This window comes from Rhopalosiphum padi, chromosome 1 (assembly GCF_020882245.1).
Source record: "Rhopalosiphum padi isolate XX-2018 chromosome 1, ASM2088224v1, whole genome shotgun sequence".
NCBI lineage: Eukaryota > Metazoa > Arthropoda > Insecta > Hemiptera > Aphididae > Rhopalosiphum > Rhopalosiphum padi.
In genome coordinates, this window is record NC_083597.1 from 68,019,376 (window position 1) to 68,038,542 (window position 19,167).

Below are 19,167 nucleotides of genomic sequence, written 5' to 3' on the forward strand. Positions count from 1 at the left end.
TGACCGGTGGCAGAAAAATCGCATTACATAACGCCTAAAGATTTAAAATTCAATGATTGTATTTTTGTTACTTATATATAAATATAACATTTTACACGTATACTAGGTAAACGTTTTTACTCGATGTCTATATAATATAACATATTAGTATGTATTAGTGTATATATTAGTATACGTATGAATATACGCCTCTAAATCCGGATAAACCATCTTGGATAACTTTTTATTAATAGGTACCGTAATATCGAAACGCCGGGTAACGAGGAACCGGGAAAGCCGGTAGACCACAAAATCTTAAAAAAGAAAAAATATATATATTTATACATAAATAATCATGAGCCGAGAAGTCCTCGGATTTATAATGCAATTAAAATAAATCGTGACTAGAAGTCCTAACAACAGGAGTGCCTAAACACAACGCGCGTAGAAGGATAAAATAAATATATATATATATATATATTCATTGCTAATAAGTTTACAATAGTAAACAATTACAAGCAATTTTGTCGTCCGGAAAACGCGGTCGGATGAATTCCCATTTTATTTATTTTTTATATACGTATAAAGGCGCGTAAGTTCATCGATTTCCCGGGAAAAAAATAAAGCGAGTGGAAGAGGCGAACGGGTAGGAGAACTAGATTGTGTGTGTGTGTAAAGAGAGAGAGAAAAAACGAGAAGAGATTATCGTACCCGACAAACCGGAGTTTACAGATCGTTAAGCCCGAGTGATCGTAAATAAAAAATAAATAAAAGGGAGGAAAAAATGACAAAAACTAAATGTCGCGGGTTATTCGCACTGATCCGCGTGGAAACCCGTTTTTATGGAAACGCGAAACGAAACAGCAGTCACACGCGGTCGCGAAAAAAAGTATCGAATTAAAGATGATAATAATGATGATAATAATAATAATAATCGAATGTATACCTAAGCTAATTGAGAGCGATCAAAACTGCTTCTGTCATTCGACACCAAACTGGCGAGAGTTTAACGGATTTAAATTGGATGTATATTTTTTTTATTATTATTATTTTACACGCCGTATCTAAACATTAGTGACAGTCACCGACTACGATTGTAGGCTGCATCAATCATCCGGGTTGACCCTGGGACGCTTAATGGGTTATATACGAAATCCGAAAAACAACTAACAGATATCATCCGCGCGTGGAAAAACTTTTGCCCATTAAAAAACGATATTTTAAACAGCCGAACTACCCTGCGCTTAAAACTTTCATTGAATTATATATACGTGAAAACTTAAGATTGAGTTCGGAAACTTTTTACGTGTTCCTCGCCACTCTTTACCCGCGGTGGACTCAGTGGAGACGGTAGAAATTTCCTTTATACGGGCGCGTTATATTCGGTTTTTTTTTCATTATCTTATATATATATGCGATGGTCACGGGTTAAGCCGAAAACTATAATGTAGGTGCTTGTAATCTTTTATTAATGAATAAAAAAAAAATGATTATTATAGTGCACACAAACCGTACTATAATATTATTAGCAGTTCAGTCGATTTTTATCCCGGCATATTATGATTGTTATACTTTTATTGATTAAAGATTATAATACGAATTCTAAATAATAAGTAATAATGTTCTCTAATCAGTAATCAGGATTAGACTTAAATAATAATTAATAGCAGCTACTTAATAAACCCATTAAAAAAAAAAGATTTCATAATAACCTGATTACGCATACTATACGTTACACAAACGGTTGTCCAAACTGTTGAACAAAATTAGAAAAAAAAACTAATCGGTAATTTATCAAAGTAATAAAGAATTTTATTATGATACACGATTAAACGGAAAATAAGAACGATAAAAACCCTCGTCGCTTGTTGATATCTACACTGGTGTCAAGTGAATCGTTAGGAATAAAATTAATTTTTAACACATTATCACGGTAGTAGCTATACAATACAGACATATAATCTATATCAGGGGTCCCCAATTAATATTTTTGAAGAGCCACATTAGGGATATGAAAATTTTTCACGGGCCATCAAAATTCTAAGTACATAATTACATTCTTTAAAAACCAATAATATTTAACAAAAATAATAATTTACAATAATAACACATATAATGTTGTCGTAATAATGTGATATTTATTATTTATCTGCGGGCCGAATAAAATGTATTCGGGGGCCGTGTGCGGCCCGCAGGCCGCCATTTGGTGACCCATGATCTATATTATTATATCGATAAATAATTTTATTTAGATGCCGACAAATCACTGTTTTTGCGTGTATATGTATATCATAATGTGATTTTGGTAAATGTAAACACTCATTACGTCAAAAAATGTAAACGTCTTTGATAATTTTAACTTAGAAGTTATTTCAAACAATTTTTTTTAAAAATTTTAAATCGTTACAAATTTGTAAGTTTCAACTATTATGAATGATGAATAACGGCAAAAATTTTAAAATAAACTGAGAATTTTAATTTAAAATTTCAAACGAATGGTTAATAATTATAACTTTTAACTGTTGTAAATATTTATAAATATTACCTTTTAAAATATAAGGTGTAAATACAGATATAAACTGGTGGATCAATATTTCGTGGGGTATCTCTGTGTTACTCCAGTACTCAACACCGATAACCTAAACTTATATACCTACAATAATTGATTAACTACATGTCTTAGGTACTCGAAAGTCAATACGATTAATGAATATAAATTCTCAACAAAATAGTCTTCTTTGAAAATTTTTAATAAACATTTATGATGTCATTCATCAAAGTAATACTTAAAAAATGATAACAATTATAATTATTAAAAATATAATTTATTTCCTAAAATTTTATTTTATTATAGCTTCAATTGTTTCAAGTTATCAAATAAAAATATTTTCAAAAACATTAAAGCTTTTCGAGAACATAAGTGTTTACTTTATAAAGAATCATCCTGTATATCGCACGTATTATCACATTATTAATAATAGATAACGGAAATTATTATCATAATAAGATTTCAATAATTTAGTGAAAATATAATCTGATTATGTTTCTTTGACATACAATCACATCTTATTGAATACATTTTTTTTTTTAAATCGTATTATATAATAACACGATTATTTTTATTGTTATTTGCTAGAACGTAGCGACGGACATTGGTGGAAACAAGGACTGCAGATTGTTCATGCGGGAGAGACCGAGTATATATTATACAATACATGCGTACTACTCGAACACACTCAAGAGCCCCTCGCGCTCGTCGTAGTGTTTTAGGCGGTATAAATACGTTTTAGTTTGGAAATTCAGGGTAGCACTCGAACGGTATTTAGATGAGAAGGGTCCGAATATATACGACTATCGAACCCCGTAAAAGCTACAAGTATGTACTTCTCACTCGATGGCGATGATGTACGTAGGTATACGTTCATATTATTATTTATTACTATTATATAATGCGACGAGTGCGCGCGAGTCTATGCGTGTGCGCGTGTGTGTTTGTCTATGTGTTCAAACCGAAATATGAAATTTAAAATTCCCGTCCGATCGGATGGTACGAGATATAATTTGAAATTACAATAGCGCGCGCGTGTGCGTATGTGTAGAACTAGAAATATGGACTCCAACACGACGTCCCCCACCCGTTCTTTGTTATTATTTGTTAATTCCCGACATGTCCACGCGACAAATTCCGTATAATCATACGTTATGACGACTATTATTGCTGTATACAGCCAGTACGTTTTGTTTATTATTATTATTACTATTATTATTGACAGCACAATATAATATATATATATATATTATACAATATACACAATATTTATCGTGCGCGTGTGCGTAAGCCGATGGGATTTATGTACACTCCTCACATCATGTGATGTTGTTCGGAAGTTGTTAAACAAATCACCAAGTTCATTGTCTTCACGTTTCCTATTGTCTTTGTTGTAATTTTATTTTAATTTTTTGTTACTTCTTCATTAATGCCCCGCCTTCAAGTTGAAAAAAATCCCCCTGTGATCATTAACCTGTATTTTAGTCAGTAGAGTAAGTCGTTTTTTTTATTGATACACAGTAGCATCAACGGCGACATATTTGACTAATTCTTTAAAGGACCATCGATGAATGAAAAACAACAACGAAACGTGGGAAAAAATATTCGTATAATTAAAATTTGTAATGAAATAAGTACAAAAGTATGTTCCCGAACAAGTCACAAAAATGTGAATATAAGGAGTTTTTTAAAATCGTAAATAACATATAATACCTATCATAAACGAATCTACTATATTCACAGTAATTGTATAGTGCATGTGCTTTGCTCAGCGTGGTCAGATGTATCATATTATTATTCGTTATAAAATTCGAACTGGTCAAAAAATACAACCATCTGATTATTGATCATATATTTATAATAATTATAAATTGTAATTGAGTTTCAATCCACGCATATTATACAGTGACGTTTAACGCGATTTTATTGTATGGAGACAAAGATAAAAAATTACAATACTTAAGATTACCATATTAGTACAAGAAATAATCAATCGACTTTACACAATATGTATGTGTAATAATTAGTAACAATCAAATGTCGGGGGCAAAACTCGTCTTTTCCACAACGCATTTAATATATATTTTATTTAAGTAATACTAACAACTTATTCTTTTTATGTTCAACTGATTATGTGCGTTTGTAAAAAAATTATCATTTTTACTTTTTAAACTCAAGTTAATTTAATGTGGTCACATGACAACGAAGATATGAGACGGTGGCGGAGGAGTAGTGAAAACAATTAAAATCAATATAAACAACCATTATTTATAATCTATTAAAAAAAAAATTGACAGCACCAAGCCCTAATTAACGACAATGAATAACCCGTTATTATGTGTGGATAATAACAACGATTAGCGTACTAAAGCATAAAATTCGAAATTATTTTTTGTCAATTATATAGACGATTCCGGTTGGAAATGTTATCCATACAACTCGAATATTAATTATTTACTATAATAATTAGGTACTAATCACTATATAATACTTATTATACAAAAATGCACAATACTACAATTATTATTCCATTTCATAATTTAATTATTAATTGACATTTATTCATGTAGGTACATAGAAATCTCTAGGCCGTACATACAACCGAATAATTAGGTGAGAACTAGAGTTCAGAAGCGTTTTATAATATCATAAGGCATTCGGCATGTTCTCGAATCTGTCCGTTTTAATGGCGAATTCCGCGATTGGAAACGATATTATAGATTGCAATTAAAATTGAAAATATTTATAAAAATATGCTTAATGATAATATATATAGCCACGCAATGTCGTTATAGGTATTTGGAATATAATTGTTTTCAGTATTTTATGTGTATATATTTGTACATAATATTATACTACATATATACGAGCATAGAACTAAAAAAACCCGGTTGTAAAAATGAAAAACCATACTCATATAGTCATATACACCGGGAGACTATAAAAAAGAGAGCTTTCATTTTATACGTTTGTAGAATTTCAATCCATTAATAAGATGATAAATCTGATTTTTGTTTTGCAATTTACCAGTAATAAAAATAACAAAGTACCAAGCGGCAGATGGCTATAAACGAAACCCGCCGCATACAGCGCGAACACTAGTCAGCGATTTTTGCAGAGGGTCAAAACTATAACGCATTTTCGTTTTTGCATCATAGAAAATAAAATCGTTTCCATATAGCAACAACTTGCTGCAAAGATATATTATTGAAGACAATTATTACATGAAAAAGAAATTAGTATACGCGAATCATTTAACAAAATAAAATCATATCATTGTATTTAACGGATAGCTTAGAATTCAATTTAAAAATCATACTAACAGATAAAAAAAAAACTTTTTAAAACCGCGATCATTTTTTTTTTACCATCTATACCAACTACCATTACTGGATAGTTCCAATATACCTAAAAACGTGTACCAATTATTTTGTATCAAACATCGAAAAATATAAGTTATCATAAAAATACTAGTATTGAATGATTAAAAATAATTTTAGTCTCAGAACTATCGTTTTGTTTAATTTTGATCCTATAAAAAGACTAAATAAATATTTAAACACAATTTGTTGTTTGCCCTTCACCTTATTATTTTCTCGTACACTTCAAATTTTCAATACTCTCATAGTAATTATTATCATAACACATTGCTAATAGCTGTCATTACGATTGCAGTGCTCACGATGTTATTGATTTGGTTAATGACGTCACACGTCACGTTTAATGCATACACACATAATAATAGCATTATATATATAGTGTATACTGAAGAACGTAGGACGATTTCTATTTCTGGTTAGGTCGGGTGGAAAAACAAATTTTTAGCCACGACAAATTGCCAATCTCATTATTGTGAAAAGGGGACGAGACAATCTATTGCTGTTAAAATATATTAACGATTTATCATAAACGAAGGGACGGTCGACGGATATAGAGAGTTATTTGTAGTAGTGGGCGCCCGAATCACACACACTACACATATTTTGCTCAATCGATCGTAGGATATGAGATTTCGGGCGAGAAATATATACTCGGCATTGAGAGGGTGGTAAAAAACAATCAAATATATATATAAGCATGACGTGGGGAAAGTTTAACGTTTTTTTATGTATTGTTCGACAAACGGGGTGGAAACAATGCATGTGACGAAGAGCTAAATGTTTTAAAGTGAATTAGGCCCTTCGTTTTATTAATTTTTATTTCGAATCTCTCTATACAGTACGTTTATATACACACCTAATAAGCGTATATCGAAACCATGCTACAATAATTATTAATTTATTATACCAAACAACTGACCGTTTACCGACGAACTTTAATACAAAAAAAAATTATCGCGCATATATTTTATGACGTTCAAACATTTTTTTATACCAAAGCAATAATAACAATCAGGTTCAAGTTATCACAAGATGAAAGTTCTTAATACAATTATAATATATAACTTATTAATTATTAATCTTGTGTTTACAGTATATAAATAATATATAGACATATAGCTATTACCATCATAATATGATAATATATGTATTTATAATGTTTTATAGCCGTTATAGGTAATAATTTTTAATATCATTCTGAATACTGTTAATATACGTTTAAGTTTTTTATTTTCTAATCACATGAAACAAATCATATTATACTATTATTTATCGTAACGGGTTTCGCTCGTTTTTTTGTTTCAACTTTAACTGGTACTTGGTAGTAATCGTAAATAACTAATAATGGATATTCAAAAAAAGACTCACCTTCAGTTACTCCCATCATATGGTAAGGAGCAATTTCGACAGTTGAATATCAGACCTAGTAACAAAATAAAAAATGGTAAAATTAATTACAACCGTATTAATCACAATATTAGGTAAGTATAAAATACATACAATAAAATATAATATATTATTATACACGGCGTATAACTGAAAATAATTTATAATACAGTTATAATGGGTGGACAATGAGTGAATCACTTCGATTTTAAGATTTTAATGTCAGTTCTAAATAATGAAGTTTTATGACACCTATTATATTATTTTACGAAAAAACCCCGCGAAATTAAATGTTTACGAAACGTTTTCAACTGTCGTTCTGCTAGACCGCAAGGAGATCATCGTTGCCTCGATTGTTGGCAACCGACCATAAAGATATTATTAGTAAGCGAATCGCATTTTAGCAGACGCAATGCTAATGATCAGAGGGCTTTTTGGATCTGTCTCAGTCGCACACACGTTTTCAACTGATTTATACATACACATGTATTATATATATAGGTTTTATAGTTTCTTTACACGTTTAAGACGACGGCGAGAATAAAAACACTAATCAGTATTATTATTAAATACATTTTTAACTGTTACTATAGGACTTTTAACACAAAATAAAATTAAAATAAAACAATTAAAATATTGTTCATACCCATCAAGGCAACAATACTATACTTATGCCGACTTAAAGTAGGTTATTATAATACAGGATAATAAATTAAAATTTACATTTATTAATATGCAATAATACAAATGGAAGGTTATTATTACTTTTAATAACCAAAAATAGCATACAAAAAGTATATTATTAAAATAACCTGATATAAAATTGATTTTTATATTCATTTCCGAATGTTCAACTATATAACGTAACCAAACTTTACCAACATCCGAAATCCAGAAGTATTAGCGTACCTATAGTACTACCGAACGAATTTAATTAAATTGTATGTATAAAAGCTTCCACTATATACCGTATAGACTACACCGTATACCTTCCAACACAAACCATAAATACAAAATAAATTAACGTTTTCAAAAATATATAAACGTAATACATGGATAATTTTTAAAGTTCTCACATTATTAAATAATATTATAATATTAAAATAGAGCTGCATAATAAATATAAAGGATCACAAGTATAACGACGTTTTTATTATTCAAAAAATAGGTGCGTGTCAACTATGAAAATTAAATTGTTAAATTTTATATGATGAAAAACCAACACTTTCGTGAAACATCCCATTGTCAATAAGGTAGATACTAGATACTATATACTATCATACTTCTTTAGAAAAAAAAAATATATCAGAAAATATTGTATATCTATGCTAGCAACTATATTATTATTATTATTATTATTAAGTGATAATAAAAAATAAATTGAAATATAGGCATCTTTTACTTCGTTGTATTTCCATATTATGATGTAGATTACACGTATAATATTTGCACAGTTATTATTACCATATTATACCTACCTTGTATACTTTTATTATAACTGTAAAGCGTTTTAAAGCATGATACGTATTTATTTAAACATCTGCTGTAGTATTATTACAAATTACAATACATATATTATCATGAGTGATGACTGGTGACTAATAATAAGTGTTAGATTAACTGATACTTAACTAAGACTTATTAAAAATATAAACTGTAAATTGTGGTTTTGAATTTTAAGGAATCTGACTATTTTTTTATATTGTTAACGTACTTAAAATAAATTAATCGACCATAGGGAACGCACGCACTACGCAATGGAAATGTTAATCGACGATCTGTATTTCGCATATACACGATATTAATTATTATTCCGTTTGGCGCAAAATAATTAATATTTTCGACGTGGCAGTAATACGTACGGAACACATGTATTTGTATATATTTTTTTATGATATAAAATACTATACAATATAATTAAAGTGATAAATATTTCTCGCTGTCTTAGCTAATATTTTATTTTTATTATTATTGTAATGTATTAGCGATTCGATTCAAAATTATTATAAAAGAAAAATTAAAAAATATCAAACAGATGTGTCAGGGTTTTTGGCGATGCGGAAAAAGGACAAAAAACAACATTATCTCACATTAAAATAATACATAATAAAGGTACGACGAATACTGAAAAGAATAGTATTACAGTTATACACAAATTAGTAAAACTGATCGTCGTTATTGCATACTTAAAGTTCGCTGTTTACGATACATTTGCTATTATATGTATAATATTTGGTTGCGGAGGAAATGGATTTTTTAATCACGGATCGCAGAACATAATTATATTATGTTCATTATTACAATACGAATGTGTGGTACGTCCGACACCTGTTCGCAGTATTCGTCATATGCACAATAATATAATAACAATTATACTATAATTGTATATACCTACTTAATATTATGCGGTTCCCTCCCCCCCCTATAAGTTAAAATGATCACATACGACCAGAACTATAATATTATGATCACCGCCCGGCAGAGGTTGTTAATTTTAAATCCGACGTCGCAATGGATCACGACGACGATGCGCCACGCATGCAACGTGTACAACTCACGGTGCATTTTATTTTATCATCGCCGTGAGACTTTGCCAACATAGTCAAGATACTAGTGTGAGAACAAATTATTCGCGTCGATATACTCGCGTATTGTATAATGTATAAAAATATATAAAAAGAATATTTTCGTTTTGTCATCTGCGACAACGAAGACATGTCATGTTGTTTTTTTTCCCGACATAAAAACATTGTTCTATTGTTCTAATATACTGCAGTGTTCAAAGTCAAAGCGCCAATAATTTATGTATAATTTTTTGAAAAAAAAATATATTAATTGTACGAGGTTTATAATATGTAATTTTTTTATGAGAAATAAGTTAATACTTAATTGTAATCGATACGATATATACCACGTCTGGCACAAGCCTACAGCAGTTATTCTTAAATAGCGAAATTACACAACCCCCAATCTATGCTATAAAGTATAGACAGTAATGAGTAAGAAAACCTATACTTTGTACGACTTCCACAGTACGACGAGCGACTTTCTTTTGCAACACACTTGAAGTTTTAACACAGTACACACAACTGTGTTACCAACAATCATTGGTTATATTTAGATGAAAAACCAGTTTACGTAATGAATAATATTTAAATATTGGCATTATAAAGTATATTTTATTTTACATGATTTTTAAAATATTATATTTTTAACCGTTCGGTAAAACTATCGTATTCAAGAGTAAAATTACATAAAAATATATAAGAAAAGAAAATATTCGTCTGTGGTTAGCGTTTTTAATGTCTAATATTATTATTATTATTTTATTAGCTTCCAATATCTAAATTAATACGGCTCAAATTACAACTATATAATATATAAATAAAAAGAAAACGTCGTTACAAATAATCAAGTTTAAGTATATAAAAAATACAACTGAAACCTAATTACATTAAGATCAAATTAAGAATTTAGTATATTCGAAAAACTTTATAATATATATATTAATAACAACAGGTCTAGAAGAGAAATTTAAAACAACTTGTGAGTTGTGGGTCCATTGAGATGATATTGAGTCTATTATTATATTACGTTTATAAATAGCGTAGTTATAAAAAAACGAATAGTTAAAATAATATTAAAAATTTAATAATCTTAAATTTTGAGTCTGTCCAGCAAGAGAAAACATCATGATCGACATAAAATGGTTTTTTTGCGCATCCTCCCATAAAGTAAAATTGATCACGATAGCAGGGTGAAACATGGGGATGCACAAGATCGCTTGACAGAGTATAGATTAAAAAAATAATAAACACTGTATATAGCGTATGAAATAATATAATTATAGAATATTGTTTTACGTTTGTGGAGTTTTGTTTTTTTTCTGTCAATAAAACGAGTGCAATAAGAACGATTCAATTATACAAGTAACAAGTAGGTAAGTAAGGTATTTAAAAGATAAAAATGCGTATAAATAATAAGCATATGCAACAACTTTAGAGTGCATACATCCGGCTGTCGAAAATAATAATATCGTGTTCCGGTACAAAAAATGTTGCGGCTTTATATTATAAAAAAAATACGTGCCTATAGAAGAAAAATATGAATCCGCAGCCAGCAGATAAAATGGTACGGATTAATTGATCCGAAAAAAAGAAATGCCTATCGAACGAAAAATGGCGAGGTTTTATTGTTCTGTTTAGAAGCACCACTCGGTACATTCAAATGCACATAGAATCCGAGTAAAATACTACGTATTGAGCAATAATTGGGTTATCGGGGTCATTGGAAGTTATTTGAAACCAGAGGAATAGTATACCCATATATAGTGTGTGCGCACACACTCCGATACACAATTCACACAATATTATTATACACAATTCCGAAGTTTATCGGAGAGTATTTTGTAACCTTTTAACAACAACGACAGACTTGAGTTTTTTCCTCGTTTTCCTGCCAGGCGCCCATACTGTTGCATTAAAAATACCCACCGAATGGCTTTTCTTTGGCTTTTTTTTAAACGATTTTTAAATTAAATAATGTAAATAAATAGAAAAAACAATCCATGTTCCGTGTATAAAGGGAAATATTTTCTTTCTCCTCTCTGAACTTTACGCATAATAATATATTCTATAAACCACAGTTAAACTTAAAAAGTGCGCACTGGATAGTATAAATGTATAATAATAAGTATGTATCGATTGTCGCGATTCAAATTATCTACAAGTGAAAAAACCGACGGATAAACCTATGTATTTATTTACGTATTTAAATAGGTGAGCTTGAAGAATACACATTTTTGAACTGAATAAAATAAATTACATGTACGGTAATAATAAACAATCAATAAACATATTTTAATGAATCAATAATGAAATATTTAAAAATAGCAAAATATGGTCATGACTCATGATTTAATTATCCATGATTGGTCGATTAAGTTTTAGTAAATCATCAAATTAATATTTTTTTTACAAATAGATACAGATAATATATACATATTAAATATTATTGTTGATATGATGCCCAAATTAAATTAATAAAAAGGTAAAATAACCAATAATAGGTGGTTATCGAAAAATAACTTTTTTTTAAGCACGATAACCAAATTGTGACTGTTTATCTATATATTACTATGTATTAGGCTTCGACTGAATGATATCGTAATATTTGTGATTAAGTAATAACACATATTGAACAAACACGTTTAATTATTATTATCTAAATCTTGGGTATGAGCATATTGTGCTGATAATGCATATTATATATTATAATGTTCCACAGTTAGGAATCTTGAACTTAGCAGTAAATAAAAGAATAAAATTGCGGTGAAAATAATAGATGAATAGAGGTAGTAAGTATCTATGTACAATAATAATAACAGCTATTTTTGCACACCACACGTACAATCGTATTACATAGTATTATATTGACCGTACTTTGTAAAACTAATTTTATCAACACGCATCGTTAGTCTAGAACACTTGGTTGGTGTTTACATAGTATTCTGAGAAATTCATGATATTGAGTTTTAATTTTATGTTTGCTTATTAGTCATATCCAATAATACTATAATATTATAATCGATAAATTTTTTTACCAAATTAATTTGGCGTCGATTTAAAATAATAGTTATCTAATTACAATACTATATACAATAGTTATAGATAATTACGATGTGAGTAATTGAATTGGAAACACTAAATCATAAAAACTACGTTTACCAAACACTAACTAAATAGATATCAATAGAGTGCCAACTTCATACTGGGTGTCCTAGGTGTTATGTTAATTAGACCGAATGTCAGTAATAAATTAGGTTATGTAAAATAAAAACAGGCGGACTTGAGAGAGATTTGGCGCACGCATAACAAAACTGTAAAAAAGCAAGAAAAGGATATTGTACGCCTGCAAATATAGGTACATACAGATTACAGGGAAGAACTGTATCTAAGATCCATAATATGTAGGTAATTTGTATTTTGCAACTTTTGAAATTCGTTAATTGTACCTAGGTATTTTTTTTGGTACTTCTGAGTTATCTCGGCTACCCAAATATTTTCAAGACTACCTAACCTACCTCCGTACACATCCGTATATAGGAATCCATTAATAAATTTATTCCCGCGTTGTAATCTGTATCATCGTAATGTACAATTTGTGTATCTTGTAAAGTTATTTGGTACAAATAAAGATTCGTTTTTTTAAGAGAATAAGGATGCTATACTCACATGTGTTATCTGTATTAAAAATGTACAATATATCAATTTTGCTTCATTAAAAAAACTTTTATATTAAAAAGAGAATTATTATCTAACCAATTATCAAATTTAAAGATAAAAATACACGATCTGGAATATCTCATAGACTTTTATTGATATTATTATTTTTAAGCTATGACTAAGTAAAATAATATAACTTTAAAATTATAATCTCACATTAAGATTATAATATCAATAAAACTATGCAAGATGATGACTAAGATTGTATTCTTACCTTTAAATCTGATAACATATGTAAATTTTCTAAAACTAACAACATAAAATAGATTCGGCAGAAATCAAATTTGCAATGTCGTACGTTAATAAATTTTCTTAACTAAAAAAATAACTATATATATGGAAAAATACTCTCAAGTTTGCGGAGGACGAACGCGACAACAACCCAGATTGCATGCCACTGTCGTACATTTCGACGCATTTGCAAATATCCATAGGGTTTTTAATTAAAATAATATAATAATAATAACAGTAAAAAAACCTGATGACGCCGACATGCACCTTCGTCAGTCGTCACATCGAAGCGCGTTCTCATCGTACCTATACGGTCGAAAACTGTACGCATGGGAACACCGTAGGGTTTTAGCTTCATTATTATACAATATAAAATATAATATTATTATGTATATAGGCACGTTTAAGAGTACAAACGAATTTTCGTAAATTATTGTGACATAACCATAATATATTTACACCTATGTGTGTGTTCGGAATATATTATTTTATACACATTATATTATAATATACTACTAGTAAGCAATTCTGTTTTATTTGTACTTACAGTTATGCATACAATATATTATACGAAATATGAAATAATAAACCTAACAAAAAGTTTAAAAAAAAAAGTAGAACTAGCAGCCGTCGAACACCGCACGATTCGGTCGACACGTTACCGGCGGCTACAGGGTACGCGTGATAATTGATTCGCGATTTTAGTGTGCAGGCAGAACGAGGCGATTTAAGTTGTGAAAAATATTCTCAGTAAAATGATTCGTCAAAAATTTAGAATATATTATATAATCGACAGGGGAGATAAAACCTGAAGATAAAACGAAAAACTTATAAAATAAGATAATAATTTAACTTCAAATTGAATCTTCCTTTTAAATCTTTCAATTATTGTTCACTACAATAAAAAATTTAAATGATTAAGTTTGAATGTCGACTACAATTTTCGTCAAAAGTTACCACAATTTCAAAAAAAAATATATATATATATTTAAATTCGTTGATTGTCTATTGTTCGACAAAAAAAAAAACCCTGGGTCAAAACATTTATAACTCTTAAGTTAAAATATACTACATTGTATACAATTTCAAGTACAATATTACAGGAATATTAATTTTCTTAAACCTAAAATCCCTAAACACTATACAAAAATGTATATTATAATGATTTTTGACATTTACCTACTATATAATATAAATATTTAATTTAAAATCAATGTCAAAAACTGATTTCCTACACACTTTTATAAAGTAACAACAACTAACAAATATTATGTAATTAATTTGTACAAAGCTTTTTTGCAATTTTATAATCATAAACCATAATGCGTTGGTGGCGATAAAATATACAATCTAAAAAAATATTACAACAATACGCCACGAGAAAAATAATAAAAATAAGAATAATAATGGAAATAGTAACAAAAAAATTTGCAATTAAAACCCCCAACATTTTATAATTATTCAGTCGAAAATATATGCTATAATAAGTACGTGTTTATCTAACTGTTATACCATTCTGATAAATATAAGCCGGTAAGTATACCTGTATAATTTCTTTAAATATAAAAAAACATGACAAAATTCACTTTAAACCACAACGATTTGACTCAAAGTTAACTTAACTCAAGGTTTTCTGAGTTATAATCAAGAGAATAAAAACACACCCTTAATAAACCATTTTAAAAGTCTAGTACGTATGGTAGTCATGCGAAAGTAAGGTTCGGTCGAAACACATTAAAAAAAGACAATTAATCACGTGAAGATAAAATGAAATACTACGCGTCCATAACTCGAGATTGCATGAATACAATATACTTAAAGCTACTTCCTGTTAAACCCATTGTACAATATCTCTTACAGGATATATGATATAGAATTTGTAGGTTTCTTATACAAGTGTCGATATACTTTTAATTTTTATTATTGGAAAAAGAAAATTAATAATATAATTATAGTAAAATAATATGGTATCTTTATTATAATCATATGATTAAAATTTAAAAGAGATACGCTCGAAGACAATTATTTTATTAATCAGCCTAAAAACCGAAGAAAATATACGGATATTTTAAGTGTATTTTGTAACTAAAACTACAGATTTTAAAATATCTTGAAAAGTTGGAAGAAAATAATTACAAATAAATCCAACAATCGAGTAAACATTTTTTTTATTCATCCATCATATTTTAAGGCTGTAATCAAGTTAAAAATGTTAATTCAATTATCAACGAAAGTTCAATATTAAAATTTTCATAATTAAAACCGTATCACTGAATAATAATCATTTGATAAATAGTCAAATATTTAAGACAACCTACCTGCAATAATTATTTTTTAATAAACTTTATTTTGAAAATTGTCAACTTCATTATGCCTGATAGCTAGTGCACTGCAGTAATTAGTGAGGTAATTATTTAGTCATATCTCTAAATAACAATAATATGTTATAAGAATTAAGAACAAAAACATAAAACCAATAGTTAGAATTAGAATAATCAAACGAATATTGATATTATCTTTGATATATTGATGATTCGGCGATGAAAAGTAAAGAAATTAATCTTTCCGAAATTAATAATATTAAATATCGTACTTTGAATTCGTCTAAATTTGTCGGATAGTTAAAACATATAAATAAATGAACAAATAGATTGTAGTTGCTTAACTAGTAGTCAGTCATCCCTATACTCGGTGTGACTGTCAGATGTTTTTCAACAAATCCGAAATTAACAAACGGGCGAAATTAATCAACTTTACTTAATTTAATCTTTTTACACGCGTGTAGCAAACACAACTAATGACTATGCCTGTCAAAACAGTCGTTTAGTATACAGTTGGATTTATTAGTCATTAACTAAATTTCTGTTCACAATGAAACTTCTTCAGAGTAAATATACTAGTGCCATATCACGGAAAGTACATTTTTAAAAATAATTATAATTATAAAATAATTCGAAAAATAGAAATTATTTATCAAATAAAATAAAATTCTTAGAGTAAAATAATCAATAAAAAAAAAATGTTCAATTGATTGCTACTTAATTCTGGTTTACTTTTCACAAATCGTTTTCGAAACTATCAACAATTATTGTAATTATCGTTGTTTACTTATTTTTTACAAAAGTATTAATTTATAGTATATTTGTATAATAGAAATATAAAACTGTCTTTGGTAAGTTTATGATGAAAAAATAAAGATACTAGCGTTATAACTGCTAAGTCAATATATTATGGTTTAGGTTATGGACATTTATTGAAATTAAAACATTCATTGTATAATAATAATAAATTAGAGGTATTATAAATATATCATAAATATTATACTAAATTAATAAAATTTTCAAATAGTTTTGCAGTGATATTTTATATCTAATTTAACAGCATTTGAAAATTAACGTTGCAACGAGAAGCAAAGAACAACAATAATTAAAAGTGAATAGAATAAGGCATAAAACTATTCAACAGTAGGTAATTCAACAAAAAATTTAAAAAGTAATTCTTAACAAATTATGGATTTCTTAACAATGTATAAAATTGATCAAACTTATATAACGATGTATTTAAAACTTAAATAATAATAATTCATTTACTATAGCTCTATATATAAGAACGTCATAGTATCAATTAAAAACATAAGTACTGGATCGTATATAATTGAATTACATGATAATTAGGTAAATATAAAATCTATATTTAAGTTATCTAGGTGTACAAAAAAATTGTCAAAAGTTAATAAACAAAATAACGGCGAACGGTTGTCGTGACAAACAGCAACTACTACCAACGCCGCAACGCACAATAATTACTATATTATCCTCGCTATTATATTATTATAATATATATTTTATGGAGCATGTGTATTTAATACCAATAGGTGGTACCAGCAACCTACTATCCTACAGTGTAAAATGCAGAAAATTTAAAAGGGAAAAGCAAATAAAAAATTCTGTTTGATTAATAGTTATGAGATGTATAAAAATTAAAAAGTGTATTCGACGATGGTTGTCCAATATTATTGATAGGTAGTTTTTTTTCTACTTAAAAAAGGAATAAAAAACTGGAATAAATTCCTAACACGACGAAATTTGCTGACGATTAAAACTATTTATCGAACTGTTTGAACGCGCGATTACCATGCCATAATATAATATATATAATATATTTACATTCATAATATCACTATGCGTTTGACGTATAGTCAATGGGAAGGACATTATTGAAATTCAACGACACTGGTCGCGATGCTACTCTGAAACATCCCTCGCTATTATCTACAACAAAAACACAACTACACAACCGAAATACTACAGGCAGGAGACGTGTTTTACACGTATAAAACCATAAGATTTTTTTTTCAGGCGCGTAAACGCTATCGCTAAGGATCGTGCTTTTTCCGGGTAAATGCTGGCGGTCTAATAACCGAACATACAGGAGACGGTTATAATAAAAGCGAATCGTTTTTCGTTCCTCTATTTCTTCCTACGAAAAAAATATATAAAAAAACTACTCGTCGGCAATTGACGGACCCGTCAAAGGCCTCCGAAGACTCTTTGAAAGACGAATAAACTCAAATGTCTTATCACATGGCTTGCAACAGCAATAAAAATAATATTAATAATAAACCGTTGACGACGACGCGAATACACACGACACCAAATTAGCGGGTCGGCGAACGGATGGGTGGGTGGGTGGTAGCGGCGTTGTTTTGGCGCGCAATGACCGTTATTTTATGAAATCACAGGGCGCTTTCCAGCTCTTACCTGGACGACGGCAATGCGTGTCCTTTGCGGGCAAGTGAGTCTTTACCACAGGAAAATTAGAATTCTTTCTTCTTTTTCCGGCTCTCCCGATAGGCCACCACAGACGGATATCCTCGACAACGGTTTATCACACACGGATAGCGAAAATATTGTTTGTCGGGACGGACGACGAGACAGCGAAAAAAATCGCACACGGCAAGCAACGTAAAAACGCGTACTACACACACACACTTGTCGTCGACGAGACGGAAGAGGCGGCGGCGGCGGCGACTACGGAAAAGGCGGGCACAGCGATGATGATAAGACGGTGGCGAACGGACGGAGACTGCCGCGCGGCTGTTCCCGAGACGGCGGCGGCGGTGGCGGTTACGGAGGCGGCGACGGGTGCCGGCGGCGGCGGCAGAATTATTATTATTGTTATTACGACACGCGCCGCGATGAATACTGTAATATAGCACACGTCCTCCGAGCGACCGTTATGAAAAATACGAAAATTGAGAGACTCCGACCAATAGCGCACGCACTTCTTTAATCGTTTAAAAGATAAGTACTCAATCAAAACAATTATTTCTCGGCACGGTCGTCGGTCTGTTTCAGCG

At 29.5% G+C, this 19,167-nt stretch overlaps 1 protein-coding gene across 4 annotated transcripts in view; it reads right to left on the bottom strand.

The window, feature by feature from the left end:
• The window catches only part of LOC132918569 (transcriptional enhancer factor TEF-1), a 76,842-nt gene that overhangs the window by 57,169 nt on the left and 506 nt on the right, over positions 1 to 19,167 (bottom strand). For 2 of the 4 annotated variants that reach the window (XM_060979876.1, XM_060979873.1), the window contains exon 2: positions 7,276 to 7,330. In XM_060979876.1, the coding sequence (XP_060835859.1) occupies positions 7,276 to 7,294 (19 nt within the window). In that variant the 5' untranslated portion in view covers positions 7,295 to 7,330. Of the gene's footprint in view, positions 1 to 7,275; positions 7,331 to 18,568; positions 19,092 to 19,167 lie in introns of those variants that run through there. The other 2 variants (XM_060979875.1, XM_060979872.1) reach the window with 2 other exon arrangements.